The 17,224-nt window shown below is 46.5% G+C and overlaps 2 protein-coding genes across 2 annotated transcripts; one reads left to right on the forward strand and one right to left on the reverse strand.

Annotated features, from left to right (window-relative positions):
- Positions 1-3,978: 3,978 nt before the first annotated feature.
- Positions 3,979-8,427, forward strand: LOC123077615 (NADH-cytochrome b5 reductase-like protein). Its single transcript, XM_044499914.1, has 13 exons — positions 3,979-4,256; positions 4,392-4,434; positions 5,365-5,440; positions 5,828-5,887; positions 6,170-6,220; positions 6,329-6,383; positions 6,527-6,597; positions 6,674-6,725; positions 6,940-7,017; positions 7,268-7,357; positions 7,437-7,550; positions 7,745-7,813; positions 8,089-8,427. The coding sequence occupies exons 1-13, from the start codon at positions 4,143-4,145 to the stop codon at positions 8,143-8,145; spliced, it is 930 nt and encodes a 309-aa protein (XP_044355849.1). The 5' UTR covers positions 3,979-4,142; the 3' UTR covers positions 8,146-8,427.
- A 499-nt stretch (positions 8,428-8,926) lies between these two features.
- LOC123074217 (BTB/POZ and MATH domain-containing protein 1-like) lies at positions 8,927-16,450 on the reverse strand. The gene is made up of 3 exons (XM_044497113.1): positions 16,344-16,450; positions 9,610-10,451; positions 8,927-9,051 (listed from the first exon to the last, which is right to left on the reverse strand). Exons 1-3 carry the CDS (start codon positions 16,448-16,450, stop codon positions 8,927-8,929), a joined length of 1,074 nt encoding a protein of 357 aa, XP_044353048.1.
- Between the last annotated feature and the right edge of the window lie 774 nt (positions 16,451-17,224).

Raw genomic sequence — 17,224 nt, forward strand, 5'->3', positions numbered from 1 at the left:
CCCCGGGTCTATTCTTTATCATATTTGCTTCAAGATCTATTTTTATTTGCTTTTGCTTTCAGGTCTATTATTCTAAAAACCCAAAAATACCTTGCTGCACTTTTTCTTTATTTATTTTATTTTGTTTTATTGCGAGATCTATTTATCCAAAATCATACGAACCAATATATCTTTTACCCGAGAGGGATTGACAACCCCTCTTACGCGTCGGATTGCAAGTATTTGTTCTTTGTGTGCAGGTACCGTTTACGTAGTGTTGCTTGGTTCTCCTACTGGTTCAATAACTTTGGTTTCATCACGGAGGAAAATACCTACCGTAGTTGTGCTGCATCATTCCTTCCTCTTCGGGGAAAAACTGACGCAAACACGAGCCATCACTTGGCTTGAAAAAATCATGTATCTTTGGCTAGGACGCGGCCTTCCCGGCGGGCGGAGCCTCTACGGGTCCTGGAAGCAGATTATGTATGGGAGCTGCATAGTAGTATGGTAGATTTTGTTAAGTACACTTGTCTTAGCTTGTAAGGATTGGAATCATGTATATCTTTTGCTAAGTGCATGCGTGCATCGTTCTTCCAAAAACCTGTAGCGTAATCAGTATGATCCCACGTAAATAGAGTAACTACCACCGATGACAAGAACAATGCGATGCAGATACGTTGGAGCGGGTCCGGAATGCGGTGTGTATGTTTTGCTTTTCGAGATGACAGTGTGTTCTCGAGAACGGGTCACATGGTGAAATTCCCCAGGAAGCCCCCGTTTCATGGTCGGGACTGATTACATATTGAAGGAATACAGGAAAGAAACAACTTAAGCGCAAGAGCGCTAGGGTGCTTGTGCCCCTTTTTCCCTGACTCGATGATTAATCACACACAGGGCGTACAAGTGCGGGGAAAGGGAACAAGGCTACATCAGCACATAGCTAGGGCATGTCGTGAGGCTCCATTTGACGGGGGAGAACCCGAGTACATGGTCGGTAAAGTACTTAGCTTTCTTAGACACAAAACAACAAGTTCTGATCTAGTCTTGATGCGGGTAATTGGCTACCCGACAGTCGGTGATCTCCTGGTGGCACGTCGTCTAGTGAAGCGGCATATCGCCACGCTCCAGGGGATACAGCGCAGACCCCAGCTTACGTGATGGAGTGATCTGCATTGACGGAGATGCTGGGGAAGCGTCCCCGCCGAAGGTGACCTCGAAGGCGAACAAAGTCGTCTCCAGCTCCTTGCAGGGAGCCGCTGTGGTCAGTCCTGTCGGGGAGGTTGGCACGACCATTGGGGTGACCTGAGCAGACGTGCTCGAGGCAGCGGGCTCCCTCCATGAGGCCGACTGGGCCTACTCAACCACGTTCACGGGAACGACCGCTCCTGGGAGAACTGGCCCAATATGGCGACATTGGCGGGATCCTGGGACGATACCGTCCTCCAAGGACCAAATGCACTGACGCGCCACGCGGTAGAGCTCCGCCACAGTTGTCACAGCCTGTGCTGCAAGTTCTGCGCGGACCCCAACGCTGTTAACGTTCTCAAAAAACACCTTAACAACTGAGGCATCCAGAATGCCTCGGATCTGTCCATGGAGCTGGCGGAAACGAGCAACGTAGTTTCTGAGCTGCTTTCTAGCCCCTGCCGAAGGGACAAGAAAGAAAGGGTCAAGAGCCTCACTGGCCCATAATTCCTTGGGCGCGGGCCTCCCCCCATCGCGCCTCTATGATCGCACGCCACCCAGATGGGCAGCGTGTTGGCGCGGCATGGCGGGAGGGGACCTTGCCCAGGGTGATGTACCTGGGCGCGCGCCACCGGACGAGGGATCTTGCCTCACACCATTTTTAGCAAGGGGCCCGTCGATACGGCGCTCGAAGGGATGAAAGGAGCGGTTTGATCGCTGAAAACACCTCAGCCCCCTACCTGGCACGCCAAATGTTGGTTTCTAAGAACCTACATATGAGTTGTGAGCAACAACTCTTTGAGAGTTCTGCTAGGGACTGAACATGTTCCGCGATCCTAAGTCATGAGCGAATATGGTGGATGAACTATAGAAGAACACAAGGAGCTACCCAGGTTCGGGCCGCCGTCTTGGTGTAATACCCTACTCCTGCTTTGTTTTGTATTGCAATAGTATGGAGCTACAATATGTGTGTTACAAGATGAAAGGATTGGCCTCTCTTCCTCCTGGAGCCAAAAGATCGACCCCCAGTGAGGCTTTGGTCTCCCCTATTTATAGTGTCCAGGGAGGCCCTACTGAGGGCACCGATTGGTCGAATATACATTGGAGTCGGTTTGCGTAACATGTACTGCAATGGCATGGTCGCCCATTACACGCTTCGTACGAACGATGATGACGTCCTTCCGGGGCCGCGTGTTATCCCCCGGATACTTACCTGTCTCCTTTGGCATTCGCCGGGAGGTGACGAAGTACTGCCACTATAGGTCTGTAGCGACGTAGGTAGCAGGTGAATCTTACTGTAGCCATCGTAGATAGCTTGGGCCGCAAGGGTCCTTCCGGAGACCATACACGAGGATAAGTCACTTCGACCCCAAGCTTCTTCTCCACGCTGGTAGCAGTGCTCCTTGGTACTGGCGCTTAACCTTAATTGTAACGATACACCCATCTTGGCGGGTTGGTGATATATCAACGCCTCCTCTCGGGGAGGTCCCGAGAAGAGCCTCATGGGGGCAATCCACCTCCTCCTTTTGAACCGTCCCTGGTAGGCCAGTCCATAGCTTGGAGGACGCATCAGGGTCTCCGGACATCTTCCAGGGTGGAGAAGTATCTTTTCTTTTGTCGTCAAGGTTCTTCTTACCGGCTTAGTAATACCCCAGTTTTACTGACGCCGACAATATCGTGAATCTCTTATCGTAGGATAAATGCACCAGAGTAAGAAAACTGGCAACAGACTAGTGCATGAGGTTTATGATAAGCTTATCCGAATATCTGCGATGCTGCAGGATTCAAAAACATCTCCAAATTTACAACAACGAAAAACTGCACATCCGATGGTAAATCTGGTACAACATGCTGGTTGAAAATCCACACAAGAATAAACAAACCAGTTCTTTTGATGAAACACATAGAAGTACAATTGATTAAGTACGCGTATTTAACCGTGTTTGAAGAAAGCAGCTCATGAGCACACCCGCAAAGAAAAAAAAACCAAATAGATATTGGTTCAAAGACAAAGATAACCTAAAGCAATTCACTCAAAGGACGAAAGTGTTACTCCAATCTTTAGCACAAATACACCTTCATGGACAGTAAATTCTGAAAAGAATAGTATTTTTCTTTGATATTTTTTATGGATGAACATCAACAAATATTACAACATCTAGCAAAATTTCGCCATGAAAATACATCTGTAGAGGTGTGTGCCAAAAAAGAAATGAGTGCTCCAAAATGTGTTCTTTTGAGCCCCAATTTTTCTCTTTTTACAGGCCTCCACGGATGTCATTCCAATATAAAAATTAGCAGGATGTTCGACAATTTGTTGATGTTCATTTTGATTGATTTACTTTTTCAGAATTTACTGTTCATGTGGGTGTATTTGAGCTCCGAAGCAGGTTATCCATGTCCCTCAAAGACGCCATACTCTTGGTGACAATGAGTAGGCCGTCAGTCACGATGAACTACGGTTAGGAATGAACACATGAAATTTCACCATAACCAACTGCTAAACATCCACAACCGAACAACGAAGTGACGCGGGACAAAAAAACAGTTAAAACGATCGCCTTGCAGTGATATTTACAAAGAAACAACGGCAATCATTTTTAATACCTCGTGCAATAACATAAACCACAAAACTCCACAACCAGTTGTAAATCTGGTGCACCATGCTGGTTGAAATTCCTCAAGAATTTTTTTAGAAAAACCAGTGCATAATCTAGGCCAACCTGTCTACAATAATTATTAAAAAAATGAAAATATTTCCCATTTTTCCATTCCACATCGAAGGGATCGTTAAACACTGGCAAAGCCCACACAAAATCTCTACGTACACACACACAGGTCACCAGTCACCACACCACACTCCCCCAGATCGGCTTCCGTTGCGAGACGGACCGCCCCCCGCTTTATTTCCGCCACCACCGACGCCGCGCCGGCGAAGGAGCCCCTCGCCAGATCGGATCCCTCCGCCGCGACGCAACATGGCGGCTCTGCTGATGCGCAGGCTCGCCGGGACCTACCGCGGCCGCGCGCCGCTGGCCGCCGCCGCCGTTGGCGGGGCCGCGTTCTTCTACGCCTCGTCGAACCCCACCGTCGTATGTGACCTGCCTGCGCCTCCCCTCCATTTACCCTTTTGTTTTTTTTCCTCTTCGTATGTATACTATCTAGTCGTGGCTAGTAGTGGGAAGAAGCGAGGTTTCTGTTTGCCTCACGGTACCGAATGATTGCAGGCGCACATGGAGGAGAAGGGGGAGGACGCCGCTGCCAAAGTTGGTGAGCTCCAGCTCTGTTCGTTTTAAAATTTGAAATTCCGCTCGATCTAGTGGGTCTAGGGGTTTGTCAGTTTATGCAATTCTGCTTGTAAATCTGTATCTCAGTTGCCATGTCATGCAATTTCATTTGTAGCAAATGAATGAACATAATGTTATGCCTGATGTGTGCTTCTGCAATTGAACCCGCAAAGGATGTGTACAGCCAGAAGTTTTCGATCTCCACACTTTGGTTTCGCGGAGAACCAGAGACTTCTAAACAAAGTTTTTAGGTCAGGAGCATTGGTAGAGTGCAGTAAAAAAGGTCTTATTATCTGATTGTTTTCCTATTTAGACAAAACACAAGAGCTTTGTGTATAGATGCACTGATAGAGTGAAAAATGTGGTCTACAATCCAAACCGCCAGGAGGCTGATCCCACAACACACAAGATTAAACCCTAAACGCATAGCATTGCCAGGCACCCGTTTGTTATGAACAATAGATCAAGGCTTCTCACTGTTAATCGAGACATGTCTGATGCCTCTGTCAGTTACTTAGAGTACATGAACTTATGTTGTCGGATGATGGAATGCTGGATTTTGGCATGAGCGGATAGAAACTGTGCTGTCAAGAGTTATGTCTAGCCATTAAGTACAGTGACCTTTTATGACCCTAATTTGACTACTTTGTCTTGTTCCAATGTGAGATACTGCTTCGTAGCTGTTTTACAAGACTTAGTTGCTTAGAATCAGATATGACATCCAGTGTGATGATCTTAACTTCAGAGTCTGTGAATCCTGTTATCCTGCGTCCAAACTCTAGTTTTAGGTTGCTAGCTTATTATAGTTTAGAGTGGTCCTTTTCGTTAGACAATTCAGTTATTTCAGTGTGCGGCAATACGTATCAGTTGTGCTTTTAGTTGTAAACTAATGCTTTATGTCCTTTTTTTTCAGCTCTTAACCCTGAGAAATGGTTAGAATTCAAGCTCCAGGAGAAGGCAACAGTTAGTCATGATTCAGAGCTATTCAGGTAATGGTTGCCGTAGTTCTACTTTTGTGATGACATGATTGCATTAAATAGTTTATTATGTTACGTGACAGTATAGGCAGATATATTGTTACTGTGTAGATTATCTTCTAGCATGTGTGTATGTTCCAATACAATGCTTATACGTATTGGTTACTGAATTCACCTTCGATTTCTGTTGTTCATGTTAACAACTTCTCTTTTTTGTCACTCAACTTTCATACCAAATTTTTAGTAGACTAGATCATAAAGAATCCAAAATGACGCAAACTTACATTTGCAAATCAATGTTTCTTTGAAATATCAGCTCTTTATCATCTGTTTTATTTTGTAAGTTCATCTGTAATGTTCTCATATTTTGCATCTTATGCAAGTGATTTTACCTGGCAGATTTTCGTTTGACCCATCTACTAAGCTGGGCCTGGATGTTGCCTCATGTCTCGTAACAAGGTATTTCTATTTATTAATGTCTCCAAGTCCTAAGATATCTCTGCTAAGAGGTTTTTTCTCTGAACTTTAAACGCAGTCATGCCAAATGAATAAATAAATGCCAACATGCCGTAGATCCTGATGATGTTCTAATAACCTTAACTTAAACAGCTGTTCTATTAACCATAACGTAAACCACTGTTATATCTAATAATAATTATTGCTTAAGAATAATGCCATTTTTATCAAGCAAATACATTATTGCACATATGTTAATCATTCAAAAAAAAAATATCATTTCAGGGCCCCCATAGGTCAGGAAGTGGAGGGAAAAAGAAAATACGTTATTCGCCCGTAAGCAAACACAGAAGCTTTTCTCCATTTTCGCATATGATAACCTAATTTATAATAGTAATTTTGATCAATTAAATTCGAACGAGACTTTTATCCTGTTGTCTGCAGGTACACACCTATCTCTGACCCAGATTCTAAAGGATATTTCGACCTATTAATCAAGGTATCCAAAAAATTGATGTCTACATTCCATAACCTGCTAGTTGCTTGTGAATATTCATGGTTCTTTTTATTGTGCTATTGCAATTTGCTAGCTTGTTTTGAGAATGGAATCACAAAATACTGAGAAGATCTTCTATTGCACAAGTTTATCCCGAAGGGAAAATGTCTCAGCATTTTGCTAATTTGAAGCCAGGAGATGTTCTCGAAGTCAAAGGGTAAAGTGAAATGAAAATCTGATTTAGCTGCGTCACATATTATTACCTCTCAGTGACTGAAGTCTTTCCCTTATAGGCCCATTGAAAAGCTCAGATATAGCCCAAATATGAAAAGACAAATTGGCATGGTAAGGCAGAACCTTAAGTTTAGCAAAGCATCTACCTTCTTATTTTATTTCAGCAAGGCCAATGCTGAGAAACTAATACTCATATTATTTGTTTACTTATAACTTTAGTTTAACAGCTTTCGAGCAGTTGGTTCTTTTCCTTTTTGTTTCTATTAAAGCATAGCTCTGTAGCCATATCAAATATACTAAATGCAGTTTATTCCTATGCTTCCAGGTTGCTGGTGGTACTGGCATAACGCCAATGCTGCAAGTTGTTAGGGCCATCCTGAAAAACCCCGATGACAACACTCAGGTAAACTGTCATCACAATTTTGCTTCCTTGCATTGACTTCATGCACTTTGATGCATATGCTTTTTGTTGAGAAGTAGTATATTTTTCTTGAAGTCTTGAACATTCTGCAACACTATGCCCTAATCAGCGATTCTGCAAGGCAGATTAACGTCTCTATATATAGTTTTCACAAACAACATCAGTATTCTATCTTTGGGTTAATGTTCCTTGTATATTCTAATCTTATTCTTTCTTTGTTCTTCTTGTCTAGGTTTCCTTGATCTACGCCAATGTGTCACCAGATGATATCTTGCTGAAAAAGGAGTTAGATAGACTTGCCAGCAGCTATCCTAATTTCAAGGTTAGCATTGGTGTATTGCTGGGGTTGCTCAGTTGCCACATGGGTGACTGCTAAGCATGATATCTTTGCAAAATTTCAGGTATTTTATACAGTCGATAAACCATCAAGTGACTGGAGGGGTGGTGCTGGCTACATATCAAAGGACATGGTTTTGAAAGGTTTGCCAGGCCCAGGGGAGGATTCTCTTATTCTTGTGAGTAGTTTCTGACATTTCTGAACATGCTGTGCCTTTAGCAGCATATCATCTGAATACTTTTGTCCATGGTAGCTTGTTTGTTATCTCTCCCAGTGTCAATGAATCATTGTTTATGGATATCGATAACCTCATTGTTTTATTGTAACTGGATTACTAGGAGACCATTTTCATCGTGGTTTTTATTTGGTCAGGTTTGTGGTCCTCCTGGAATGATGAATCACATATCTGGAGATAAGGCAAAGGATTATTCACAGGGCGAGGTAATGCGAATGCTATTTAGTCATTAACAGTACATTTGATTGCAAGTTAACAATCTTACAGTTCGGTAGTACTCAAATTGGAGGAAGGCATTAGGACTAGGATTCTTATCCCTGGGTAGGCAAATGACCTTCTTTGCATGCTAAATTATCCATCTAATATACCTGTCAAGAGCTAACAAGGGAGCACACCATTGATATGGATTGTACACTGTATTTACAGCGTTTATTTCTCCCCTTTTAGCCGCTTCTTCACTCCAATTTGATTTCTTTTGCAGGTCACGGGCCTTCTCAAAGATTTAGGATACACGGCAGATATGGTATACAAATTTTGAGTCGATCACGGAAACGTAGGGGACCCTGACATGCCCGCTGCCTGCCATGGCAGTAAAATAAACCGCAGCTGAACCTTTTTTTCTTGTCGCGCCACGGCAATTAGTGCCAAACTCAGAACAGTATGGTGCATCATTTTGTAAGAATTTCGGTTCGGTTCCGTTTTGTCATCTGTGCGCGCTGCATGGACACCTGAATAACCTGACGCCGCCTGGTTGGCGGTGTTGTTTTAACCGGGCCGTTCTCTCTACGATACTGGAATGAATGAGGTAACAGTTTGATACGAGTACAAGCCAAGTTTACTGAAGAAGTTGCGCTTTTTAGATATCGATTTGGACCTAAGAAACAGTGGGCGACTTTAGATTAGCAAAACCATTAGGGAAACACAACGGTTTTGCAAAAGAATTTGCAGAACAACTGTTTCACGGATTGTTTTGCAGAAGAATCGAGATTCAATCAGCAATGTCACTTGATACTCACAATACCCTCCATTACTGATTCATGGGCAAGTTTTGCACACATGCAATGAAATTACGGCCGGCGGATGTAGCAATTTTGAACATGACAAGCAAACTATTAAATGCCAGAGTACCCTTGCTGAAACAATATTAGACATAAGAGAACTAGCTAGTATGCTTACCATATTAGTAGAGACGTAATGTAATGGTTCCCAGCGATACCTAGCTAGTAGGAGTAGTACAATAATTAATTAACCATCCATGCACTACCGGTAGCTAGCAAAGCATAATTAGTGAGCAGAGGATCGATCAACCATCACTGAGCTTAGGCGTCGGCCGAGCACTTGGCAATCAACTCCTTGACAAGAGAAGGGAAGCTTGAGCGCAGATTCTCGAAGTCGTCGCCGGCCATGGCTGCCGTCAGGTTCTTCGGAGAGCTGAGGAAATGGAGGCAAAATTGACAAATTTGATCTATGGACGAAATCAAATCACAGAATGAACTGCCCGTGAAACTATTTCACGCGGCTGACCTTTTTGTGTGACGCCCGACACGAAGGCGCGCACACTACACTGTGCAACGCCTTACAGATAGGCGCTACACGCCTGGCCAGCGTCGCACCCGTGTGATCCGAAAATTACTAAGTCAGTGTGCAGCGCCTGAGAGCTAGGCGCCACACTATACAGTGTAGCACCTAGCTTCTAGGCGTTGCACTAGTGGTTGCTTCATTTTGTAGTGCAACCACTGGTGCAGTGCCTGAGAGCTAAGCGCCGCACTATACAGTGCAGCGCCTAGCTCTTAGGCTCTGCACAATGACTTAGCAATTTTTAGGCAGTCTGGGGTGCAACGCTGGCCAGGCGTGTAGCGCCTATCTGTGAGGCGTTGCACAATGTAGTGTGGCGCCTTCGTGTCGGGCGTCACACAAAAAAGGTCAGCCGCGTGAAATAGTTTCACAGGCAGTTCATTCTGTGATTTGATTTCGTCCACAGGTCAAATTTGTCAGAAATGGAAGCATGCGCCTTTGAGCTCATGGCAGTGGTGCACCTCAGCTAACGTCAGGATGCTCGCCGCCGTGCCCGCCGCGATGTTCTTGCACAGCTTGTCCTCGCAGATCAGCTTGAGCCTCTTCAGGCTGTACTTGTCGGCTGCCACGAGCAGATGCTGGGCCATGGCGAATTCCTCTCCTTCCGCCGTCTCCGGCGGCCATGAGTCTGTGTACACGAAGCGGAGCAGTGCCTTGAAGACCTGCGCATCCATGTCGGCCACGCGGACCACGCCGGGGCCACTCTCCCTCATTGAGCCGAAGAGCTCGGCGCTGAAGACCGGCGACCATGCCGCGAGCAGCCACCGATGCGCCGAGAACGTCTCGCCGCCGACCTCGAAGACCACGTCGGCGCCCTTCTTGGCCGCGAGGAGGTCGCCGAGCTGCTGACACAGGTCGGACGGGGGCACGGGGATGGATCTTGGCGCGGGGGACGGCGGCGGCCCCTCCTCGGCGCTGAACGCGTTGAAGACAGAGATGTCGCACCTGATGGTGAAGGAATCGTCCTTGAGATGCGTCGACGCCTCCAGGGTCTCCTTACTGACGAACTGCGGACATCTCCAGACACCGCCGCGGGCGGCCTCCACCTCGCCGGGCTTCAATTCGAGGAAGAGCGCGTGCTCCTCCTCCTCCTCCTCCCCCGCCTTAAAGCCGAACTGGACCTGCGCAGTCACTTTCCCGGCGACGACATCGTCGAGGGCGAGGTGGAGGGAAATGTGGTCCATCCACGACCACGAGAACAGGTTGCCGTTGGGGTAGTACTCGATGACCCAGCGGTGGCCTCCCACGGAGAAAGGTCGAGACCTGAGGCGGCAAAATTTCGTGTTTTGACCCTTTTCACGTCTAAAATCAGGATCTGACCCCGGTTTGAATTTTTTTCGACATTTGACCCTTTTGGCTACCGCCGGAACCTTAGGCGGTAGGTGTGTACAGGCTACCGCCGTCCTCCCTGGCGGTAGGTTGCTTTGACGGCCGTCTGGCCGTTAACGGGGTCTGACGTGGCAAAGGGACCTACCGCCGCACCCCTCGGCGGTAGGCTCCAACACCCTACCGCCGAGGTCTCTGGCGGTAGGGTCCTGGAGATAAGGTTTGGTGGGGTCCACTCACCACCCACCCACTCCACTCATCTTCTTCCTCCCCGAGCTCACACTCTCTCCCCCTTTTCTCCCCCACCCAAGCACCCACTAGATCCACCTCCATTGCTTGAGATTTGTCCCGTGGATCGAGGCCATTTGCATCACCCAAGGTACCTCCCCCATCCCCCCTTCATTTGGTTGGTTCAAATCATCTAGTTTTGTTGGAATCAACTAGTTTTGCAACCCCCCTAGTTCTTCCTCTAGTTTAGCATTTATTGTGCATTTATGGCACATTTATGGGGTATTTATGGTTGATCTAAGTAATATGTGTCACTCTTTGTTGTGGCAAGCTAGCTTAAGAGTTAGGGCTAGGGGTTTAGTTAGGTTAGGGTTAGGGTTAGTGCTATGATTAAGGTATACTAGTTGTTAGATTCAAAATCTTATATTTTAGATAGTTCATCCATATGAAATGATCGGTCCATGGATGACTCAATTTTGTTCCATTGTTTTTAGATGGACAAACTAGTGAATGTGCATTATTTGTACAAGGCGGCTTTCATGGATGGAAATGCCAATGAAGGGGAGGAGGCCATGGTTTTTGGCACAAGCCCGAGCTATGATGATATTGTCGTGAAAGTGAGAAACATCCTCAATTGGATTAACCCAAGTGATGGTGTGAAGCTTATTGGACGGTATGATGTGGGAGTGGGAGTAAGATCCCGATTAAAGAGTATGCACATCACCTCTCAATTGCATTGGGATGTGTATAAGGAGAAAGTTGAGGGATCACAAGACAAGTCACTTGAGTTATTTGCCACAAGACAAGTAAAGGTTGAAGTTCCTCGGCCACTACTTGACTTGAACCGGAATGTGTCCTCCCCAATACATGATGCTGTCGCGGTGTATGACCACAATGCGGCTAGCCAACCACCAAGTAGCCAACCAAATGAAGAGGACATCAATGCTAGAGCAATAGTTCTTGTAGGTGATGATCATGTTGAAGATGAGGCCGTTGCTCATGTTGATGAACATGCAAATGTTCATGTTGATGAAGATGCCATTGCTCATGTTGATGGAGATGCTATTGCTCAAGATGATGTGTATGCGGAAGAAGAAGAGATTCATTACAATCCCATTGGTGACTTGGATGTCATTGTGCATCAAGAAGACATGGACCGGAACCCACCTTATAGCCGTATGTGTAGGTATGACATACGGTGGAGTAGCATATGAGGTGCGCCTCAAGACCCGGTGGTGTCAGTGCGAGAGACCTCACAAGTATCATTGGCCTTGCTCGCATGTGATGACCGCCGCAAGGTTCAGAAACTTGAAAGTATCTGATGGTACCACCTTGCGGTTGCATGAGTTCACATTGGAACGAACGAGGTTGACATGGGCTCCTAGGTTTCATCCCTTCCTAGATCAGTCACAGTGGCCTGAGTATCATGGGCCACACATCGTCCCCGACCCCGAACTCATGGTGCCTACAAAGGGAAGAAGAAGAAAGAAGAGGTTTAGGGGTGACATGGATGACCTAGCTGGATACACCGGAATGAAACAATTTGGTAGCGGCCATTTCATGGAGGCACCGGACATCAACAGTTGTGGTAAATGTGACGAGCCGGGACACAATGTTAGGAAATGCACCAAAAAGCCACGGACCGATGCCAACACTCCGGATCCTAGTCAAAGTGGTGCCCGAAGAGGAGGTACCGGTGGCACACGAGGAGGTAGGAGTAGTAGTGGACGAGGAGGCAGGAGTGGTGCGTGTGGAGGACGGACGAATCTTGGCGGTAGTGGACGAGGAGACAGTATTAGAGGGCGTGGGGGACGGTCGGGTACCGGTGGCCGTGGTCGTAGGACGAGAAGGGTTGATAGAGGAAGGCCTATTGACATCTTGCTTAACCCAGATGGTTGAAATAAGGTGAATGGTACTTGTTATTTAGTCTTGTTTATTTGTTTTTTTGCATACATACATGTTATTTTACTTTACTAACTACCAAATTTGTCTTTATAGGCATGGCTTCTTCCGGTTCCGTGACGAGGCCACCGTGTGCTAACCGCGAGGATATGCCGGACAAGTGGACAAATGCCGAGTTGGATAAGGTGAAGAACAAAGATATGAGAACTCCGTCATGTTGGTGTGGAGATGTTTGCAAAGTTAAGGTATCCACCGACCGCAAGAAATCATGGACGGAAGGAAGGCGATATTTTGTTTGTCCCAACTATGCCTACGATCGTCCTCGTCCAGCTCACGCCTATGATGTACCACCGGTAAGTTGTTCAAGTTCAAACATGTCGTCAACCATTGAATCTATCTTACTAATGACCACATTTGTTCTTCATTCGTACCTAGTTGCCGCCTCCACTTTGTAAGTACTTCACATGAATAGATCAAGATGTGCCAGAAGATGTTAAGAAAGATCAACATCGAGATTGTCTAAGGAGGCAGCGGTTGTTTGAAGAAGCATTTCAGAGAGGCTTGGATGAAGAGCGTCGTGAAAATGAGAGGATGGAGCGCAAGAAGCGTGAAGAGGAGAGGGCACGCAAGGAGAAGATTGCTCGTCAAGAGGAGAGAGTAAGAAAGCTTGCAAGGGCTCGTGAAGCCCAAGAGGAGGATGAGGCACGCGACAAAAAAGGAAAATGGCCTCGTGTGACCCAATAAGGCCTTCGTTTCGAAAAACTAGTCATGAACTATGCCTTCGATTCGAGAAACATGTGATGAACTATGTCTTTGATTTGTGATACCTATCATGAACTATGTACTTTATTTGTGAAACCTGTCAGGAACTACGTCTTCGATTTGTGAAACTTGTGATGAACTACGTCTTCGATTTGATGAAACTATGTCATGAACTATGTTTGTTTTGCTGTTGCTGTGACTTGATTTGTCTTGAAGTGATGAAGAAGAAAAACAGAGCAAACAGAGAAAAACAGAGCACCCTACTACCACCAGACCTCATGGCGGTAGGATATGAAACCTTACCGCCAGAGGGTATGGCGGTAGGTTGGAGAAATGTTTTGTGACCGAAACGGTCCCCTGTTCTGCGGTAGGGTTGGCCACCCTACCACCAGCCTGCTCGGCAGTAGGCTCCTACCGCCAGGGATCATGGCGGTAGGGTTGGCCATCCTAGCAGCCATTTTTCTGTGACCAAGCCGGCCACTAATTTTCCGGTAGGGTTGGTCAACCTACCGCCGGCGCCTATGGCGGTAGGGATTTTACGGTAGGGTTGGGCACCCTACCGCCGGAGCCTATGGCTGTAGGTGCTGATCTATGTCCCCCTGCCTTTATTTTTTACCCTTTGCCTTTCCATTTCTTACAAATTTCTATGAACTAAGCATCCACACAAATGATCGAGTAGCAAAGACATCAATAACTGAGCATAGTTCATTACATCCACAAATGACACTTTTTTAACGATTCATGTCCCCCTTCTAACGATTCGAATGACATAAGTTCAAACTACAAATGATCAAGTAGCAAAGACATACATAACTGATCCATGTCCATGTCCCCCTTCTAGCGATTCGAATGACATAACTTCAAACTACAAAGCTCAAGCTCGGAGCATACATTTTCTACTTCGGAAAGAAAGATCTAAAACGCATAAGACGTTCAATTTGTGCGTCACGATCAGGATTAGGCTTCAGCTGATAATCCGACGATCCCGCCCAATTCTCCAACACACCTTTTGTTTCGCCGAACCAGGCCCATCGAGCACGGCGTTCCGGAATCTATGACTTGCCTTGTGTGATTGCCCATCCAATGACCTGTCCGGGTTTTCTCAAGTCCAGCTCGCGGAATTCTTCTATGTTCACAGAGAAAAATATCTCCGTTGCCATAGAATGTCTGCAAGCATATGCCTTCTCGTGCAGCTCATCAAGTATCTTCTGTTTTTCTTTCACAAGCCTACGGAAAACTTTTCTCTCCTTAAGATCAGAAGGTTCCTCCATGAATGGATACTTGTTGAAATCCATCATGGCAGCAAACTCCTCATCATTGCTCTTGAACCATGCTTCAAGCTCCCTCTTGATAGCAAGTTGTCGCTCCGGTACAATGTTCTCAGACGCTGCCGCCAAACTCTTAGATGCAATGCCACAACACTTCTCATATACTTTCTTCAACTGCTCCGGGGTCATGTTTTCCATGCTACATGAAATGGAACAAACCATAACTCAAATCAAATGATACAATACAAACACAAAGCCTAACTTATTTATAATGTTCTCACTGGTTCAAATGACATAGGTTGCATAAATGATAAGGGTACATGCCATTACAGTCCAAATGACACTACAACATCATTTGTTTCAACCCCCTCTACTACTTCATCAACAAGACATCTTTGTCGTACGGCCCGGGGTTGCAACAAATGACATCATTTCTTTCACGGACCCAATCCCAACGAGTTACCCGACTAAGTATCGCCGATGATGGTTGCCTAACTAGCCAATCAATGATCTGGCCAGGGTTGTTAAAGTCCATCTCATTCACTTCATCCCTTGTTCCACACAATGCAATTTGCCTTGCAAAATCGCGTCTATGATTTTTCTCTTCATTCTTGAGGTTGCTTATGTTTTTCTCTTTAGCTTCGTATAGCTTAACTCTCGCATCGTCGCACTTCGACACATAATACTTTGAAAAATCTCTACAAGCCGCATTCAATGCATCAATGGCTTTGACCCACAAGTCCATCTTTTCCTCAATGACTGCACGTTCACGCTTCGCCGCCGCCTCCGCGGAAGTCTCAACAAAGATGATCGATCCCATCCTACAAGTCGAGGGATTACTATAACGGTCATCCAAGGCAAAAATCCTAACCGTCTCTTGACAAAAACTAGAACCCTAGGAGTAGATCGAGCTATAATTCAAGAGGTACCTACTCTAACAAAACCCTAATTAAACTATAACCATAACGTTTGTCATATAGCCATTTACTTAAGCATAACCATAAACACAACCTTAACCCTAACCATGTCATTAACCCTAACAAAACCCTAAATGATATTTCTTACTACCCAAACAATGCTAGTGACACAATACATTGTCAAAGCACAAACATTACCCTAAATGCATCATATACATTGATTTCACCACAACAAAACCATGAACTAGTGATTCCAACAAAATGAGCAAAATGCATGATTTGAACCAACCAAATGAAGGGGGATGGGGGAGGTACCTTGGGTGATGCAAATGGCCTTGATCCACCGGCCAAATCTCAAGCAATGGAGGGGGATCTAGTGGGTTATTTGGTGGGGGAGAAGAGGGGGAGAGAGTGAGAGCTCGAAAGAAGAGTGGGGTGAATGAGTGGGTGGGGGAGCAACACAGCCCCTCCTTCAAAACCTTATCCAGGATCCTACCGCCAGAGAGCCCGGCGGTAGGTTGCAATAGCCTACCGCCGTAGACGACGGCGGTATGTCCTTTGCCACGTGTACACGGCCGTTAACGGCCAGACGGCGTCAGGGAAACTACCGCCACGAGGGGCGGCGGTAGCCTGCACATATCTACCGCCGGGGTCTCCGGCGGTAGCAAAAGGGTCAAATCTCGAAAATTTTCCATAACGGGGTCAGATCTCGATTTTAGAAGTGAAAATGGTCAAAACACGAAATTTTGCCACCTAAGGCACTCTCCCTAGGGAGGGCGAACTTGGTGACCGAGTAGCCGTCGATCTTCAGGTGGTGGTGCCCTCGCACTGTGTCGGCAACGATCACCGAGGCGCTGGAGGACATGGCGACCCTCTTGCGTATCCCCGGCGAAGCTTGATCGCTCTCGCCGTGCAGAGCTAGTGGGATCGACGGGGATGGACCGGTGCCCGGTGGAGTGGAGTAACTGCTGGCTGGCAGGGCCGGACCTGGGGCATGGGCGATGGGGCGATGGCCCAGGGCCCAGGCGAGGGGGGGGCACATGATGGAGTATATACATGTACTATAGCCCAGCAAAAAGCAAGTAAAAAATTACAAAAGAATTAAAGAAAAGAAATAGGATGGGCTAGGCGGCCCAGATATAGCTAGCTAGCGATCGCTGATGGATACACGTAGGCGAAGCGGCGCCGTGACTCACGCTCGTTTCGACGTTTCCTTCGTAGGTTCGTCGCCCTCGCCCGCCCGTCGGCCTTCTCGCTCGCTCGGCGCCTTGCCCCTTGGCCCTTTCCGCGTCGCCCTCGCCTCGCTGGCTCGCCGTCGCCGCCACACAGTAGTCCGGCAGGCAGGCGGCAGCCCGACCAATCGGCCATCCGGCATCCGGCACCGCGGCAATATGGCAATACCTATACAAGTACGCATCCGACTGAAAGTCAAGAAGTACGCATCCATGTTCCTGTCCATCCCCAAACCTCAATTTGACAATCTCAGTAGTTTATTTATTCTTTATTTAGTACGCATCCGACTGGAGGTCAACTATGTTGCAAGATAGATTGAATGGCCTGGCTATGTGCTGCATTGAGAAGGATATCTTGGACAATGTTGATCTTGATTGTGCCCTTAATGACTTCGCATCAAGAAATG

This window comes from Triticum aestivum, chromosome 3D (genome assembly GCF_018294505.1).
Source record: "Triticum aestivum cultivar Chinese Spring chromosome 3D, IWGSC CS RefSeq v2.1, whole genome shotgun sequence".
In the NCBI taxonomy this organism is placed as follows: domain Eukaryota; kingdom Viridiplantae; phylum Streptophyta; class Magnoliopsida; order Poales; family Poaceae; genus Triticum; species Triticum aestivum.